Source organism: Necator americanus, chromosome IV (assembly GCF_031761385.1).
Source record: "Necator americanus strain Aroian chromosome IV, whole genome shotgun sequence".
In the NCBI taxonomy this organism is placed as follows: Eukaryota; Metazoa; Nematoda; class Chromadorea; order Rhabditida; family Ancylostomatidae; genus Necator; species Necator americanus.
Genome location: NC_087374.1, coordinates 30,934,733 through 30,954,789, shown reverse-complemented (window position 1 = coordinate 30,954,789; position 20,057 = coordinate 30,934,733). Strand labels below are relative to the sequence as shown.

Below are 20,057 nucleotides of genomic sequence, written 5' to 3'. Positions count from 1 at the left end.
CCATTGCAGCTGAGATTCAATTTTGAAGTTAACTTGTACATATCGTTGTTTATGAATTTACCTCCGCTACCTTTCATCTACAGGTTATCGATACGACGAACATTCGAAAATATTCATTGAATGCTTGCGTGAATATTTGCTTTTTCTCGTTAACGCCGCCTCTCAACGCCCAAACACCAATTCGTGTTCCCATCAGGAATTCTAATGTGCATTCGTCGTGTATATAGCTATATTCATCCACTCATAACACTACCGATTCCCTTTTAAAGTGCACTACAAGTATTTGTGCTTTTTTTTGGTGATCCAGATGTTTCTTGTTTATTCTGTCTTATCACATGGTTTCATGTCCACTGTAGGTTTATGCTTGTTTCACTTCTTAACGGGTTTACGACTAATCAATAAAGACTTTCTATCTTATTTATTCTCAGGCTGTGAACTTTAGGAAAAAAAAAACAATTTGTGAGAAGTATTGTAGACGTATATTAGGGTCAAGACGGCATGAAGCACGGTGCAGCAGCTGCGTAAGCGGCGCGGTTACGATCGAGCAGAGACCCGCCACGCTTCGACCGCAGCCGCCTACGCAGCTGCATCGTGCTTCATGTCGTTTTGATCCGACTACAGATGCAGTTCGATTACAATGACCAGACTTATGGTGCAGTTGGTTAGGACGAACAGTTGAGGTCACAGTGGGACCCTCACAGAGGCTAGCACTCCAATTGACTCCACGGCTATGCGACCCGCATCACTCCGAAAGCAACAACCCCAAACGTATACATTCTCGTTTGATATAGGTTTCCTATTATAGCCTTTAGAAGTTTTTTTTTTTTTTACTTTTGTGAACACCATCCTTAGATTATATTTTCCAGAACAACTTCTACCAGTCGAGATATCTATGTGGTTTATAGTCCCGTAGCAAATAAATAATGCAAGTATGAACTCATTCCGCCCATTCTATGCCATAATGAGATGCATAGTCATCCCAGTGACATGTGCGGCAATTTCTGTTTCTGATTCGAAATTACAGGATCTTAAGGAAATATTACTGCACCACTTGCAAACGACCTCTGAAGTGAAATAACCACAGTGTCCCAGAGCAATAAATGAGGAATGAGAGCTGGAAGAATCGCAAGAAGCGACTTACGTGACCGTATGTACAGTCAGGTGGAGGATCTGTGATATCCGTGCTGCATTCCACTAGTCTCTCGAATATGTCCACATAGACGCCTTGCAGTTGGGACCTTCTTGTAACCTTGCCCTCAGGCTAGAATCGAATCAATAGCTGCGCTATAAATTCGCATTACGCCTGAGAACAGAATGTTTTCACCGAATGGACAGCAAATGGATAATGGACAATCGATCATTACCTATTTTGGTTAAACTTTCCTAGAAAGCTTAGGATATGTACATGTAGGGTGAATTTGTGAGAGATACAGGCGAAAAAAAAGAGAGAAATTTACAGAGGAAATAAAAATGAACTGGATCACAGTGAAGTGTATTCGGGTGAAAACGACATGAAGCACTGTGCTGCTTCGAAAGCGGCTATCCTGGAAGAGGCGTGGTGGAAACAGCGGTAGGGACCGTGACCATCGCGGACGGCAGCGGTGGGTTGTGGTGCTAGCAAGGGTTCTACCACGATCCTAACCGCTCCACCACGCCGACTACGCAACTGTGCACTGTGCGTCATTTAGTTTTACTCTACTATGCAAAGACATACTACTGTCTTCTACATTTGACGATTTTATGTTCACCATCAGCTGACCAAAAATACTTCCTCTTTCCTCCGTATCTTTCGATGCTCTGGAATTTTTTTCTACAGTATCATAGAATCTGAAAAATTATAGTAGCAAGGGTTCCGCCTCGTAAAATCACAGCTACTGCTACGTCGTGCATCAACCAACTTAACTTTCCTTGTTCTCTATGACTACGTTGAGCAACGTTGAAGATTAACTTCGAAGAATGCTCATCCAGATATTTCGGCTACACTGAACCTTTCCATAGAGTATCCGTAAACATTAGCGATAGTAAGATATGCATTAATGAGATAGGAACATGGCAGAAAATGTTTTTTTTTTTTAACTAGAAGCAAAATTCTTATAGAATTACTTCTTGTATTCTTGAGAATTGCTCATTGTTTCGGAACGGTCCTTCTGCCAACCGTGCCTTCCATCCCTCCAAGGTCGTTAAATTGGTACCAAACTTGTTTGGGAGGATAGAAATACTGACTTAATCATCGGCTTGCCCCGCAAGTCATTGTATAGGTTAATACGCGTACCAAAACTTCAACAATTGCGAATCGTAAAAAAAAACTGGTTTCGTCACTGGTACAGGGACTTTCTGATCGGCTCTCACTGCATAACTTAGTTCCTACATTAATTAGGTGGAATATGAGCGGAATTCAACAGTATTCTCCTAGTTGTTTTGAGAACGCACTTTTAAAATAAAGCGCAGCTAGAATTTTTGACCAAAGCGACGATGTTTTCGAAAAGAAAAAACGTAGTTCACCCTAAATTCCCTTAGATTCTTCAGGAATCCGCCAATGAACTTCCATTGGAACAAAACTGAGAGAAATCTTCGACAAATAACGGCAAATAAGAATAGTTTTCGTCTCTTGCTCGCTTCTGTGGTCACGACCTTCATGTAGCATTGCGATAAAATCTTGCGTACTACTTATTCACAAACTGAAGCTTTACTACAGTCATCTGAATAAGAGGAGAATGAAGAGCCCCATACCTTCTTCGCACCACATAACATATAGTAAAGTCAAAACGACATGAACCACGGCGATGTTGCGTAAGCGGCTGCGCTTGGAGGGCGCGGTGGTGGAGCGTTGCGGTTAGGATCGATTAAGGATCACTTCTACCACCTTTGATCGATTGAGGATCACTTCTTGCATTCATGTCCAAAATAGAACAACCCATTCTGGAACGGAAACCTTTCCTGTATTGCCGTTATATTGATGACTGTTGCATTATATGCCCCACTCAAGACGAGATGGACACTTGTTTCGAGCTTCTAAACCAACAGTCCCCTTACATACGGTTCACAAGGGAGAAACCCAAAGAAAATTGGCTGTCCTTTCTCAATGTAGAAATACAGTGGTCCAATGGTGAATGGAAGACACGATAGTTCCGAAAACCTAGCAGCAAAAACATTCTAGTTCATTGTCTTTCCGCTCACCCTTGGAAAACTAAGAAATCTGTGGTTAAAAACATGTCTAGGACAGCCGTAAGGGTGACATCAGATGTCCAGGAGCGGATCGATGCGATCAACCTAGCGCAACGCATTCTAACGGTTACATTGGTGACGTAGCATGTAGGGTAGATCTTGGTGCGCAGCAAGAATATGCCACACTGGTTGAGCCGAATAAGATCAATTTCTGCCTGCCCTTCATAACCGACGAGCTGAGTAAAGCTATACGGGCTAGTCTGGTGAAATGCGGTCTCGAGGACCAAGTGAGAGTTGTGGAAATACCTTCAACAAATCTCAAAAAACAGCTAGTTCGAAACAGAATGTACGACCGCTTCTGTCTCACTCCAAACTGTGTAATATGCCCATTCATGAAGGAGGAGGACTGCATGGTCTCTGGTGTAGTCTATCTAATTTCGTGCAAAACATGTGGGGACCAACACATTGGCGAAACAGGGCGCCCCCTTTGTGTTCGCATTAACGAACATCTAAGGGGGATGAAACAATCGAATGCAGCAACTCCCCTCGAAGTTCACCGCAGATAATGTCATGAAAACGTTCCCTTCTGCATAGCTGTCACAATTCTATCGTACGAACCCGAAATTATAGCTCGCAGAACTTTAGAAGCGTTTTGGATAAATGCAAAAGGTCCAAAAATGAATAGAAAGGAAGAGTGCTTAGCCGTGACCAACGAGCTGGCTCTGTATCAAGACCTTTGCGGGTTTGATCTACGGGGTCATATGCGAGTCGCATCCTAATTAGTATCAGCGGAGCGATAGCACCACGCGGATATCCGCTAACATCACGGCAACGCGGCTACTAAGGTAGGCACAACGATTTGGGCTTTTTTGGTTTTTGTTTCCGGGTGTAATATCCTAGGGAATGATGACTTGTTCTGGATGAGGCATTTGAGAGGATATATTGCAAATGTTCTTACTTTCCAGGCTCTGACGAAGGCGATAACGCCGAAACGTTAGCCGTAATAAATTTTGTTAACAATCTTGGCTGTTGCTTAAATTCGACTGTCAACTTCTACCACCGCTCATTGCTGCAGTTCGCGGTGGTCCTTTCCATTCAATTCCAACCGCTTTCTCCACCGCACTGCTTCGAATGCAACTGCATACGTATAGTCGGGTCAGACCGACATGAAACACGGACATTTGCGAAAGCGGCTGCGCTCAAAGCGGAGCGGTGGAGCGTAGTTGTTGGGATCGTGTAAGGATCCACGCTACCGCCACACACCTCTGCAGTTCGCCCTGGTCCCACTTCGATTCCAACCGCTGTCTCCACCGCACCGCTTCCGAGGGCGGCCGCTTGCGCAACGGTCCGTGCTTCATGTCGTTTTGACCCAACTATAACTGTACCGTGATTGATGTCGTTTTGACCCGACTATAAGCTGCGTAGCTTTCGCAAAGACAAAGTACAAACTAGACGGTAGAAGTATTGGTCGCACTGATAAAACTTCCGATTGTAGCTAACCGTTCATAGTACACCCGAATTCCACACGCGCTCTGTTGATAAAGCACTAGCCGTTCAAGTTCTTGAAGCTAATAAAGGAGTGCAAGCTGTCGGGTTCGAAGGCCTCTTCTCAAATATGGATACTGGTTCTAGGAAGGCAAGTGTGATTGAAAAATACTTAAATACTAATTCACAGAAGAGTCCTTCTGAAGATTATCTTAGAAGTCTATAGATTGCCTAAAAAGTACAAAATTTTAGTAGAATGTGCATGAATTGTGATCAGTGTATGTTAGAAAATCAATTAACACCACATCAGCATACCGTGAATGTAGCAAAAATAGGTCAATATCAATAGTATCGATAATCACCCGAAGGCAATTTCTACGACATGCCTATATCCGCAATTAAATATCCCGCAGGTTTTGTTCCATTCCGTAAACCCTAAACGGTAGGTTCATAGCGAAAGCGCAAAAAAAAATCAATGAAATCGATCGTTCCCTGCTATAGATATCGTCTATGGACTACATATATCTTTGATTAGCAACATCGACTACTTCTTAAAGACAGCACTCCACGAATCTGAGGCGGTACGGATTTCAGGTGGAGTATTCGCGTCGGGATTGTAGATTATGGAGAGGGTGGTGATTCCGTCCATTTCTCCCTAGCTACCGTAAAAAAACGGCTCGGGAGATACGGGTTCGGGCGGTCTGACGCACTTTTTTCCACAAGGAGTTCGACTGGAGCACGCCAGCTTTGTGCACGCGCCGCATCTTCCGGGCCGTTTTTTACGGCAATTACGAAGAAATGGACGGAATCACCCCCTCTCCATAATCTACGATCCCGTATACGAATACTCTACCTGAAATCCGTACCACCTCAGATTCGTGGGATGACGCCTTTAATGTCAAATTCCGTCCAATGCTACATGATGCAAACCGAATAACCGGGCCACTGCCTAGTGCATGTTTCACCTAATCGCCTCGCCTTGTCTTGCTCCTCATCACCATTCACTGCAACATTTTTGAATATGTTGTCCCGTCGTCCCACTTGCTTTCTCGCGAATTTTATCACTCATTCTAACTCGATATACGCCTTCTGTGATGTACGATGCAACCGTTGACTATGAACGACTATTCAATGCGCCAGTTCAGGTACCGAAACCTGAGCCCCTCCTGAATTCTCAGTGTCTGTAAGAATTTGTGTCGGATGGACAATTTTGCACTTTATGTAGCAGGATGGATCACGTTGAAAATCCTAACCATTTGTCGAAATTTAAAAGCATCACCCAACGAATCTGAGGTGGTACGGATTTCAGGTGGAGTATTCGTATACAGAATAATATATAATGGAGAGGGAGGTGATTCCGTTCATTTCTTTCTAATTGTCGTAAAAAACGGTCCGAAAGATGCGGAGCGGGCACAAGGCTGGCGCGCTCCAACCGAACTTCTTGTAGAAAGTGGCGCGCCGGAACGCCCGAAGACGTATCTTCCGGGCCGTTTCTTACGGCAATTAGGAAAAAATGGACAGAATCACCCCCTCTCCATAATCTACTATGCCGTATACGAATACTCCACCTGAAATCCGCACCACCCCAGATTCTTGGGGTGATGCCTTTAACATTTACATCATTCTCCAAGACCTCTTCTTTTAAAACATCGGAATTGGGAACTGTATTTATGTTTTCTTGTTTATTGCTGTGTTCACTTTTTTGCTTTTTGTTTTAACACTCTGTGAGCTCTAAGATTGTCCCACATGCAGTCCCTTAGCATCATCCAGTCATCAGTACTTAAAGGTATCACCCCACGAATCTGAGGTGGTGCAGATTTCAGGTGAAGTATTCTTATACAGGATGGGAGGGGGGTGATTCCGTCCATTTCTTGCTAACTGCCGTAAAAAACGGCCCGGAAGATACAGCTTCATTCGTTTTGGCGCACCATTTTGTACAAGAGGTTCGATTGGAGCACGCCAGTCTTGTGCGGCGCTGCATCTTCCGGGCCGTTTTTTTACGGCAATTAGCAAGAAATGGACGGAATCACCTCCCTCTCCGTAGTCTCCCATCCCGTATACGAATACGCCACCTGAAATCTGCACCACCTCAGATTCGTGGGGTGATGCCTTTGAGGATACTGCACTGTCTGTAGATCTCATTTGCTTTGGGTGACAATCTGTAAGAACGCGGTGGTTCACCAGGCCCACTAGTAGATGAGACTGGTCAGTTTGTTTTCCTTTCAGAGTTCTTGCGTAGTGCGCTAACCACGATATGGAGGCTTGGCAAGGAGAGAGGAGTTTGATGGAGTATGCATGGCATGAAAGACCTCGAACGATTTTCACGTCTTTGATAAAAACGAGTTTATTGAATCGTTAAACCAGTAATAAAGTTCCAATAAAGCCTCGTTGGCATAACAAAAAATATCGATACATCATTCTGTAAATGTGAACAAACCAGTATTTTACACTTTGGTTTAAAGGCAACACACGAAGAATCTGAATGGTGAGGGAATCCCCAGAAAAAGCTAGAGATGGGGTTGTAGATTAGGGGATACGAGGTGGTTCCGCTCATCTCTCCTAATCGTCGGAAAAAACGGCATCGTAACCGCTTTATTCCCTACGAGATATGCTAGAAAGCTCCTCTATGTACACGTTTCGGTCTCTTCAGCAGCCTATTCATAGATTTCGCTAGAATACGCCGGTAGGAAGACATTACTGATCTTCGACCGCTCTCTCTTGGATGCGGCATATGCACAAGGGCGTTGGAACTGAAATGGTCATAAAAAAGGCGTATTCCGCGGCGTTTTTTACGACGATATCAGTTGCAACGCCCTTGTGCACACGATTGGGAAGAAATGATCGGAACCTCTCCGGATCCCGCAGTCTACAACCCTAGCTCGCTCTAACTTTTCCCCGTGGATTCCCTCACAGCGCCAGATTCGTCGTCTGTTGCCTTTGAAACGTCCCTCAGTTCTGGAATGGTGTACAGAATAAAAGATCAACTCGGTGGCCAGGGCTACTCAGTAGTATGTAGCTTTTCCTAGCTACTTATTTATTATCCTAGCGTTTACCGCAAAAGTTACTAAGGTTTCCGAAGAACAAATCATAATTTCTACGAAAAACGCCAGATACCGCTTCCATGAGATTTTCTAATAAAGCGAACAATGCAGGAGAAAATGTAGCGTTCTTCTCTTTTAAATTTGTTAATTACACTCTCGGGAGTTGAGGAATCGCACAGTCGTTTTGACACAGTCAAAGTAAATAGTCGAATCAAAACGATACCATTAGTTACGATCAAGATGCGACCTTCGCTAACTCCACTCACCTCCGTGATCTTAGTAGAGGAAGCTAAGGTCCCACATCGATTTTAGCAGCTGACACCACTGCGCCGTTTCGTGCGTGGTCACCTACGCAACGGCACGAAGCTTCAGCTCGTTTTGATCCGCCTATATCGAAATAGTCTTCCTTTTTATCTGTGAGCCCTCAATACGGTCTCGTTGTTTTCATATTCATATCGATATGGTGCCGCTCACACTCCCTTCACTTAATTTCACGGCCAATTTTAAACTTAGAGGCAATAATCTACGAAAATCTCGATGTTCCTTCTCTCAAGGACCAGATAAGTTTGAAATGCAGTTCCTAAATATCATTGATAACACGCGATAGATCCCTACAACCCAAGAAGCAGACTTCAGGAGCATAACAGGCAACCGTTTGCTAACGAAGGAATTCTCTACAAAAATAGAATTGTCGAAATGACACCTTGTAAGAAGGACTTCGTTACTAGTACAGGTTTGAAAAGCCGCCTTAATAAGATGAGCTCTAACTAGTGGTTTAAAGAGTTGTTTCCTAAAAACAAGATAAACTCTTTGGAAACTACGTTTCGATAGTGGCAAAGATGTAACACTAAGAAAGTTTCGGCTCCCCTTAATAACAAGCGCGATATTCCTTCTGTAGTGAATTAAATCTTTATTTAAAACGAACGAATCAAAGTAAGCATAGCGACTTGGAGAACAACATTAGACGTGATGTGGTGGGAATGATAGGACATGGTCAGATCTTCGCTTAAGCGCCATAAAATTGATAAAACAATAAAAATACTGAAAACAAATCATAATAAGTGTGCGCTATGCTGATACCACCTGAATGTACTTGTATTAATTAGTAGAACTAAAAGGAACCCGTTAGTGATTTTATCTTTTCTTCTTCGAATCTGCTGGCACAGACTTATATTTGTCTTTGCCGCCACGCAATACGTAAGACTGCAGGAAGAAATTGATGAAGAGAATCAGGTAGGTAGTGTCCATGAACATTGCCAATACAAAGATATTGCTGTCGAAATCGCATGGAATCTGAAAAGCAAAATTACAAAAGGTGTGCATGCAATAAAATCTATTTTTTCGAAGATTTACTATTTCAGAAAGGTGACTTATTCCTAGATATATCACCTAACTTACCCCAGCAATATTTACGAGATAACCAATATGGACTAAAATGGCGCAGGAAACGACGAACTGGAAGATCTGCAAAGTGGTGATGAACTTCGCGATGGTGCCTAACCCAGGCAGACTGATCTTCATCGAACGCAAGAAGTAATAACTGGAAACACAGTTGTCAAAAAGAGTTATGAAACCTGAGACAGAACAATCAGTGGGAACTCGAAACTTCAGGAAACACCATAAAAGATCTTACCTGTACATAAAAGCGTGTACGGTAAAGTTGAGATATATTCCATATCGATTGAAACCAGGAGTGTGAGGGTGAGAGTAGAAGGCATAGACAGCAGTAAGGATGTGATGGTACCTGAGGAGGAGCTGTCTTTGCTGGCTAATTTATCATTTAACGTTCCAAACGAAATTTAAATGAGAATAGAAACAAAGTAAGACTTAACATCAAATGAGTTGTCAGAAATTGTACTCGACAATTTAGAATCAAAATATCGCGAAAAAGGGCTCAAGCGTGGCACATTTCTCCAGAGCCAGTTGCTTTATTTATTTCGATTTGTAAACCGAAATAATGTAAATGTTATCTTATACACTATTGTGTTAACATAAAGAAAATCTAAAATAATAAGCGAAAAGGTAAACCCTCACCAATGAAGAAACATGAGTGGTCTCTTCCGTAAAACAATGAAGACGGTGTCTACAAGTTCGAAAATCTTGGATACAATGAACAGAAATACCCAATATCCATTATCACCTTTGGTGAAGTCATAAGCGTAGCAGTAAGAATCTGAAAAAAAAAGAACATGAAAGTGCAGAACATCAAACCATAAAAGAAAGCAACCAAGTTAAAGAGATGGTACGATAACATACTGGATGGCTCAGTTCAGAGTTATAATAATCTTTTCTTTAAATTTTACTTACTGATGACTCTCCTTACTTAGGAGGGTAACAACAATACGCGAGTTCAATGTGAAGGCACTTGAGAGGAAGTCCGTTCGAATGGACTTCCAATGAGGTGTACATGCTAGGATGTTGAACCAAAATGTTCCGGTTTACCCAACCCCTGTCTACGGAGGGAGACTCCAAATTTGAGGACGTAACCGCGATCGATAATCATTCAAACCGTAGGGAGTAAATCATGCTATGAATGCTTTTTACGAAGGTTTTTTTGTTAAGAAATCAGAGGTAGAATTAGAGTTCAGAGAGACTGCCACAAGTAACAGAGCCATCCAGTTTGGAACGGCTTCTCTTGACAGACTCGGAACTACCATATTTTCCATGAAGAGTATAATAAGCACGAGAGAAAAACTTCCGTTGAGGGATCAATAAAAGAAACCAACTTTGGAATTTTGGGAGATTTGAAAGATCCTTTCATGTAAAAAGATTTCTTGGCACCGTTTCACTATGAGAACACTAATGTCCCATAAGGAACATGATTCTTTCGGAAGTGTTTTGGAATATTTTCAGCTACGATCTGGTCAAAATCCGACTCATCCCTCATCATCTCGCGTTAAGAACAGTAATGTGGAATCGTTTGTCGTGACAATGCAAAAACCAGATAACAGAACGAGCAAAGTCGACCTTGGACTTTGCGGCGCAACACCTTTCAACGCGGTTTTATCAGCTAATACCTAGTAAGCAGGTTAGTTTTAGATAAGCATAGACGAAAACAAAGATAACTCACTTTGCAGTCCTTTATCGAACAAAGTGTTCCAGAATTCTGGGGTGAGTTTGATTGTTCCAATAATTGAGAACACTGCAAGGGTAAAATTCCATATATTAAGAGGAACGAACAACGAAAATGGTTCTCTCTTTCGCATAATGTGCCTCAGACCAAATACGACGACAACGTACAAGATGGACAGCTGAAAAAAGCAGCATATAAACTTTGAGCATGTTAAGTACTGCGTAATAAAGACATCAGTTTATGGTCTTTTTGAAAAATTAGGATAAATAATTATTAATTGAGTATATCTTTTGCAAATTTTCGCTAGAGTGAATGTAAATAAATTATTAAAAACATAATTTCTAGCCAGTATAAATGAGAAGGTACTGTTCTATGTAGTTATCTCATTGTCATCAGCAAAAGGCTGTATAAAAAGCAAAGAAATGTATGAGTTGCAAAGAAGATCTGAGACCTATATTTTGCCTATGAAAACTTTTACAAATTAAGGTACAAAAATTTCTTATAGATGGTTCGGGAATATTCGGTAACTTACACCCAAAACCTCTTTTCAATACAAGGTCGATATTTCGTGCGCTACGGGTTTTTCGATGTGATCAAACACAAAACCCACTTTACACAGCAACTAAAATTTATGGGTTACGTTACAGAACTAAGTTTTCTTTGCAACTCTGCACTTACGCGCAGGAATAGAAGTGAGCTGATATTCCAGCAGATTCGCTTCATTTCTGTACTGAGTAATGCCAAAATTTGCTATCTTGTACAATTTGGACCCACTTGCATTAATGGATCAAACAAAGGGGTGCGCAGAAAAATGCTGAGCACTACCTCGAAAAAAGGCCAAACTTACGATGATGATGATTTTTGAAATGATGAGTTTCATATCATGACATCGCTTCCATAACTTGCTTATTAATGCGGTCAATTTTCCTAAGATTTAGGTTCTGTTAATTTCTTTTTTCCTCGCCCCGAAGTGGCGGCGACGCTTTTGAAAAATTATGTTGGGGCCGAAGATTGTCAGAGAAAGCGTAATAAAATTGTCAACGATTCCAGTTTGTTTGTTTTGAAAGTTTGTTTTTGACAGTTTCCAATATGCAACAATTTTAAAACAGTACAGCAAACATTTCTAGATCTAATTGTTGGAGCACCAATACAGTCAAAATTGAATTAAGGATTGCGTTGTTTCAGTGAAAAAAGTAGCAAAAGTAACCAAATAATTTCAGTAAAACATACCTGTATGGTTATGTCAAAATGATCTGCAACCCATTTTCGACCCTCCTTATCGGGAAAATTCTTTCCACCATGAGTGACAAGTGAAAGGAAACGTCTGGTGTCGAATTTGACGTCCGTTAAACGTTGCACCAGAGGGTGCTCCATTGTTCCTTAAACAATACCCGTAAAGTTTTGAAGTTTACTGTACGAAATCGATAGACGGAAGGACTTTTTACAATCTGAGAACAGTCCAGAACGCATTATATTCGCACGAGAGCAGTTTTAGGAAACTAAATGTACGCGAAAAAAAGAACGTATGAGGAGTGGCGCCATTCTATTCACCTACTAAGCGATTTTTCCGCAGACACACAGATAACGACAACGATCGTAGTGATAGCAGAAACACCACCTTATAGAAGGTGGTTCAAGCAAATGGACCTATATTTGTAGGGAGTGATAAGGTAATCGTTAAACCGTGAAAAGTTCATAATAAAGAGAAAACAAAGTACGCAGGAAAAAACACATACACAGACACTTTTCGGGGAAAAACAGACAAACAGAACTTGACTCGTGATTTCACAACAGAAAAAAAAGTCAGAGGAGTCAAAAAGGTCGGAAGGAACAACTTCCACACAAGAAGTAATATCCAAAAGGAAAGATACTGATCAATGATCAATGAAAACTGAACTCAATCATTCCAGAGAAAACACGACAAGTGAAACGAAACTAGTGTAATAAATAAAGGCCGGATTTTACCAGGTTTCTTGCATTAAAGATCAGGAAATGAAGAAATTAAAGTTTCAAGAAGAGAAACTTGCACAAGAAACACAAAAGAATTCGATAACTAAAAAGTAAACAGATAGAAAGCGAAAACCAAAGTGATCCTGCGATTTTGAAGTTGTTCGTTTGAATTGGAGCAAAAATTGACTGTTTAGCACCGAAATCTGCAAACCGCCATAGCGACGGTACTTTAAGACGATTGCGGTCGATTCCCATGGATAGATAAGCAATATTTGCGGCCAATATGGCCGCCCAACCTTTTTTTTACCATGAGGAGCAAATTTCCTCGCATGACGTTATAGAAAAGTCCACTTGAGAACTCATTCGTAAAAGAATGTGTAGGTTTCGTTCGATTTATTCTTCTATTTGCGAGCAACAATGTAATTTCGTCAAAGAAGGATTTGTATAAAGCGAAAGTAGGACGAAACAATGAGAATTTTGAGCTAAACTTTAAAAAAAAGAAAATGACAGATGAAGAAAATGATTCGCTGTTCAAGTGGTAATCCTCGAATTGGAGGGCCTAGCAGTTATTTATTTACTCCTAGATTATTTGAAACAAAACATTAGACAAACATTTTGCTCTTCATTCCATTCTTTGAGTAAACAAAATCTTAATCGCATCAGCCATGGTTTCTTCCACTAATATCCTCTTCATTTATTAGATTGTCTTGAAATAATCTGTTTTTCTTTCACATGAGCACCGTACTTTCAAAAAATGTGTCTGTGGTAAAAGCATCGAATGTTCGTATAGATATAAACGGTTCAAAAGTTCACTTCTATGTTTGCTGTTGTTGTTTATTGTTGTTAAAAACCTACATATGCATGCGTACTACGAAAACAGCATCAGTGAAATCCCTAAAATACGACAAGCAGGCCCACCTACTTGACAGTTCTTTCTCAAATAAGGAATTTCTTTGGATTTTCACCAGAACACAAAGAAATTCATTTTCTCTTTATTGAAACTGGGGTCAAAGTTGCCTGTATCAATTCAAGGACAAAAGAACACAAAATTGATGGCATAGAAATCCTTCTACAAAATGATAGGCTTAGAGAAGTAGTTTTAGCATATGCATACACAACTCCCCCTAATTTTCCTGAAAAACGACGTGGGAAAAGGCGTTGTCGATCGAATTTCCTTACAAGACATCTAACAACATGCCATGCACGCAAGAACAGACATATATGTGCAGCTTTTGCGAGCGAACAAGGAATCAATTTGCCGACGTTGTCCTTACCGCTCGCATAGATGAGGTAGTTGCTAGGTGTTTCGTAGGAAAATTTGGTCGACAAGGCCATTTCCCACGCGGTTCTCAGGAGAACTAGGGAGGATTGAGATCGCTCTCGTACTCGTGATCAACACACTGAGCCCTGTGTTTTCGTAGAGAGATCCCAACGCTGTTAATTTCGTGGTATATTGCCTTCAAGAAAGAAAGAAACAGAAAGAGAAACAGAAAGAGAAAGAGACAGAGTCAGAGAGAAAGAAAGAGTTCTAAGGTCACATGGAATACTCCAAAATTAATGGGATGACCCAATAGTAGAAAGAAATCCGCGACTGAAACGCAAAATCTATCTTTTCTTTTTTCAACGTGTAGCGCTAAACTGCGATCACAGCGTAAGTGGACACCAAAGATTACAATGAATGGCAGCGGCAACCAGATATCCTCAGCGACGGTCTCGAAGAGTAAAATAATGGTAGGAGTAATATTTCCTTAGAAAAAATATCCTCAGCTAGAAAGATGTAAGGCTGAAAAGATCCTGAAAAGATCGGAGAAGGACTCGTCCAGAGCACTTCAACTTGTCGGTGAAGATTTGCTTTGGAGCATAGAAATCGGTGAAACTAAAAGATGTTATCTCCGGGATCGTCTCAGTTTCCGCTAGAAGATTGCCATGCGATAACAAAAAGGACCATCTTAATGCCGTTTGAAATGGTCGCGCCCAGCGCCGAAATGCATAAAATAAACGAACGATCAGACGGAGAAGTTTCCGGCCGCCCGCTTCACCGCCGAATTTTCTTCGGCTCTCTCTCCTGCCCGCCATCACGCCATCGCTAACCTCGTATTTCTCTCTCTTGCACATATACTCGCACGCACAAAGTGCCAAAAGTCACCATCGATCGACTTTGCAAGTGTCACTCACCCTCACCCTCACCTATACGTACACAAATAAAAGTATGAATAACTCCCACCAAGTCCAATCAGAAACTGTAATATTTCTTGCCTATTGATTAGAGGGTAAAGTGTAAAAATGTCCGATACACGAAATACTTAAAACTAAATGTTCGACACGGTAACATGTAGGAAGAAGAAAAAAAGGAATTTTCACAGAGAGTGCAAAAACTGCACAGATTGTACTTTTAACTACTTATACCTGATAGGAGCATGGGAAGTGAAGGAAACTTTCAACAAAACATTCAAAATTGATTCTCTTCAGCATTAAATAAGGATGAGTGAGTGATTTGCAAGTACAACTGCGAAGCAGCCTCTACTTAACGGCATCACCCCACGAATCTGGGGTGGCACGGATTTCCGGTGGAGCATTCGCGTCGGGATCGTAGATTATGGAGAGGGGGGTGATTCCGTCCATTTCTCCCTGTTTCAGTGGAAGCGCGCCACCCTTGCGCCGCCCCCGCCTGTCATTTGTCCGAATGTTTTTTCGACGAATCGCTGACGGGGTGGGATTGGGCGGAGCGCAAACTCTGCGCATTGCAACATAAGCCGTCATAAGAAACAACATCCCGAAGTCGTCCGTTTCCACTGATACGGAGAGAAAAGGACGGAATCACTCTCTTCCACACAATCTACGACCTCGTATAGGCATAGTCCACCTGAAACCCTTACCACCCCACATTCGTGGCGTGATGCCTTTAAGGAACGAGACGGAGGAGGAATGGTGATGAGGATCCCGACGGATTCCCCGGAAACGCCTTCCGGATATTGTGTGTCCAGCGGATATAAGGGGGGTATGCGAATATGCATAAATTAAAGAAATTAGGCTTGAAAAAGCTTAGTGACTCATAGGATAACAACAGCCCTCTTTTCCGTCACTTTTGAAAGCTGAAATGTTCTCAGTTTTCAACGAAAATCTTCATGTATGTAATTTGAAACTATTAGATGCATCTTTCTCTCATATTTCACATTCGGATTTCTTTTGATTCTGGCATCGTTTACAAGTTCACCTCACATCAAAAAGTTCTAATAGATGTGTCTGATTTTCCAAAACAGTCTAATAGTACCTCATGAGTTATACCCTCGCTTATGATGCGGTGTATGAATAGGGCTAGGTAAGCAGGATCAGCTACTTGGATAGAAATGAAGTTGAATTTCTTTAATATGCGCACCATCGTTAATTGTTCTGATCATCTGGATGACCCGTGCGTGCTCGAAAATCCGCCGGTATCCTCTTCACACGCACCCGAGCACCAAACTAATCAAGTTCTCCTACGATGCAACTCTTTACACCCCTACAAATGATGAATTGGGATCGCGTAATGTGGATCTCACTAATCATACGTTTTGTTTTTTTTTGTTTTTTTTTGTTTTTTTTTAGTTGAAAAGCCTGGACGATAAGCGAAACAGAAGTGGTTTATGACAGTCTGTCAGGTATACGACTGTTGGAATTTCACAGGAAGTGACTAAATGTCTTTCGAATTGTTATAGCTTGTACCAAAATTTTGTTCCATAAGGTATCGTACTGTAGAATTCGCATGGGTTTTTTTTGGTTTTTTTTTTGTTTCTATGCTCCATTCATGGATAACATTTCAACAGTTTAACCGCTAACCAGGGCTGTGTGTTACTATAACTTCAAATTTTGCCAATTCGTCATCGTATTAAGATGGAGCATAAAATAGCGCAGCTCGTTAAAGGCAGCGTATCACGAAACTGACAATGTTAGAGTCTCTGTGGACAAATATGGAGTTACGAGCATAAGGGTAACTCGGCGGAACTTTCCCTAATCATCCTGAAAAACACCATGAGGAACATTTGCTCCTACCTGTATCGTACTGTAGAATTCGCTACGTGGTAAGACAGAGCGCGCAACCCATGAACGGGCGTTGGATCTACACTCTAAACTCCAAACTCTATATTTTCTCACAGAGACATCGACATCGTCAGTTTCGTGATATGTCAAATTTAATCCAACAAAGCGCCATTGATCGGTTAATTCGTTTTCGAGTTAAGCTATATCCTTTACCTACAATGTAGTCACCAACTTTTTCAACTACAATTCTCAGTTAGTTGACCGCGAAGTGCATCAGTGAATGTTCTGCTTTGCTTCCTCCCATGCGAAATTGAAGGCAAAATGAAAGTTAATTTCCACTTCTAACACCAAGTCGTTTTGAACTGACTATACCTCCGAACAGCAACATGGGACCCTCTTCTACAAACTCGTAGATACGATGGACAGAAGATTGTTGCATTAGGAAGTAAACAGTTTTTGGAATTTGATATTGTGAATATTAAAAAAAAAGGTTGCTTGTGGCAGCACGGCCCAAGCGTTCAAAGAAAGTCGAGGCCTAAGTGTTCCACGTCTTGTGCATAATGATTAGTTTTCGACTTCTTTCTGCTCCGATCCAAAATCGCGAAAAAAAGAAAATGTTGTGAGGTGAACCAACTTGATAAAGCCAATCAAGTTTTCGAGCAGGAGTGTAGCTGCTAATTTGATTTTAGCTTTGATTCTGCTTAAAAGCAACGTATCATGAAACTGAAATAGTTGGAGGGAACCGCATTTGTCGCAACGAGGCACCTTAGAACGCTCCACCCTTGTTTCATTTTTTGTTGACATTTTTTGTACACGCTACGGTTCCCTCAGCAGCCTTCACTGGTTTTACAACTTCTGATAAATGTTACTTTCCTGACGAATCTCGTCGTGGTGCCTCAGTCAGATCGGATCGGTACTTTCTAAGTAAGTAGCAATATCTAATGGGGACCCAGCTACGAACGGTGCTTCTCGAAAAGCTCGACTATCCTCTTTTCTTAGATTGCATCTTGTCGGAAGTGATTTGCCCTATCATATCCAGATCGTGTGGTAACGATTATATACGAGAAACTGGGCGGCCACTGTGTTTTCAGGCGAAGAAGCATCTAGATGTGCTCCGAAAATCAAAATTTTCGCTCTTCTCTTACCTCACCACAAAATACGTCATTAAAACATTGGAATATAGGTTAAGGTTAGGACGGGTGTCCTGCGAGACCAAGTCATACCAGTTAGAACACTAAAAAGGTTTTGGATAACTGCCAAAAGTCCAAAAATGAACAGAAAGGGTGGGTGCATTGCGATCACAAACGGACTAACCTCATGTCAAAATCTGTGTGGGTTTTGATCTACGGTACGGAGCAGTAGGGTCCCTTATGGAAGTGCCCGTGACTCATAGTGATTGAACGATGTGGTCTGCTTCGTCATCATTTTCATTGCATAAGATAAGCACTAGCCGATATGCTGGTCACTGAGTATGCAAACCATTTAAATATGTTCTGTAAGGTGATGAAAAGATTTGTGAAGAAAAAAAATCACTTATGGGATTTCCTTTTTCGGGATTTGATGAAGATGATAACGCCGAAAATCTAGTTGTTAATAGAGATCAATGCCAATCTCGACTACACCTTAATAAAATCGATGAAAGCTACGTATTCACTATGCCAAGGTTCAAGGACAGTCGAACATGGATAAGTATTTAGTATTTATTTGTTTATTTTGGCTTTTGACAAGAAAAAGGAGAAATCTCTTATGAAACAGTTAGTTGCAGTTATTTTTCACACCTCAATATTTTTCATACCTTAGTGTCATATTTCATCAAAAACTTCTGGATTAAAAAGCACCTGACCAGTCACTCTGAAATCGAGTTCAGGGTATCACCCCACGGCAACTCTATACACCATACAGAGATGAAAAGCTGTTGAATTGCACAAAATGCATGGCCCTGTGGCCTAATGGATAAGGCGTCGGTCTCCTAAACCGAAGATTCAAGGTTCGAGTCCTTGCTGGGTCGAAAGTTTTTAAGCGGTTGTAACAACAGTGAATGCGTTCGCAGGGTCGGGAGTTCGACGCTGTTCAAGGACGACCAATTTTCTCACATCTTCTACACTTGATAAATGTATCTTTTTTTTCCTGGCAGCCTGAGTCTTCCTAATTTTGTAATACCTAATTTGTAAAAAAAAACCAAAAAGGACGGTAAAAAGGTAAAAACAAAAAGTTTGTTATGACTTTTACTAAGACCTGGAAATTTAATCTAGCCTTGTTCGGACGAGAAGCAGTTGTAGAGAACAGTGGAGTCGAAAATTCAAGATCTGTGGTATATTTGGGCAATGATGCCGATGTGGCATGGTTCTTAATATTGAAATGGTATCGACTAAAAAAGAGATGCATCGCAAGCACATAGCAGTCAGCTGATGATCCCTTAACTAGAAGTGACGACTTTTTCAGTGTGAAAAACTCGTCACATCTAGCTACGAGTTTGCTTCGTCATTGCTTAAATATTGGCATAACGGCTGCTTTCTTCAAGATTGCTGATTTTTTAAGATTTAATGATTTTTTAAGCCATCGTTTTAGCTCCTTCCTGTGAGCCTCTAGAGCGGAGAGGATAGACTTGATAGATTTATCGGTGGGGCTAAACTGGTATTATCCCCTAATCTTGCTCCGCATTTTCGCCGAAGTGAGTCTTTTTTGAGTCTGGTTCTGCCAGCATTCTCGAGCAGCAGAAGCATGCGAAGAATTAGCGAACTCATTGATGCTCCATATTCTGTGAAAATTGACGTCCTTCCTTAAAGTCCCTATCGACGCTGAACTCGACATCGGCAGTCGACCAGAATACGAAAAGAGTCGTTGCGAAAGACTTCATGTTCCCATTGAGCGTTTAAAGGCATCACCCCACGAATCTGAGGTGGTGCAGATTCCAGGTGGAGTATTCGTATACGGGATGGGAGACTACGGAGAGGGGGGTGATTCCGTCCATTTCTTCCTGATTGCCGTAAAAAACGGCCCGGAAGATACGGTTTCATTCGTTTTGGCGCACCATTTTGCACAAGGGGTTCGATTGGAGCGCGCCAGTCTTGTGCGGCGCCGCATATTCCGGGCCGTTTTTTACGGCAATTAGCAAGAAATGGACGGAACCACCTCCCTCTCCGTAGTCTCCCATCCCGTATACGAATACTCCACCTGGAATCTGCACCACCTCAGATTCGTGAGGTGATGCCTTTAACCTATCAAGGATATGGATTCTGGACGGGACGCAGCTCCTTCCTGAAATATCAGGGTCCGATGACCAGCTTAGCTGGGGTAAAAAAATATGAAATTAGTGCATAAAATGC

General features: G+C 41.6%; 1 protein-coding gene across 2 annotated transcripts; it reads right to left on the bottom strand.

Moving 5' to 3' along the window:
- Nucleotides 1-8,605: 8,605 nt before the first annotated feature.
- On the bottom strand, nucleotides 8,606-14,049 carry RB195_003307 (uncharacterized protein; the record flags this gene model as incomplete). 2 transcript variants are annotated; one of them, XM_064200907.1, is made up of 11 exons in its annotated part: nucleotides 8,606-8,732; nucleotides 8,814-8,894; nucleotides 8,944-8,984; nucleotides 9,090-9,231; nucleotides 9,325-9,435; nucleotides 9,726-9,774; nucleotides 9,832-9,864; nucleotides 10,762-10,942; nucleotides 11,995-12,143; nucleotides 12,316-12,382; nucleotides 13,894-14,049. In XM_064200907.1, the coding sequence occupies 11 exons, from the start codon at nucleotides 14,047-14,049 to the stop codon at nucleotides 8,606-8,608; spliced, it is 1,137 nt and encodes a 378-aa protein (XP_064056788.1). The 2 variants fall into 2 exon arrangements, with proteins under 2 accessions (XP_064056788.1, XP_013306179.2); XM_013450725.2 differs by lacking the exons at nucleotides 8,606-8,732; nucleotides 12,316-12,382; nucleotides 13,894-14,049 and having other exon boundaries at nucleotides 8,826-8,984; nucleotides 9,726-9,864; nucleotides 11,995-12,138.
- Between the last annotated feature and the right edge of the window lie 6,008 nt (nucleotides 14,050-20,057).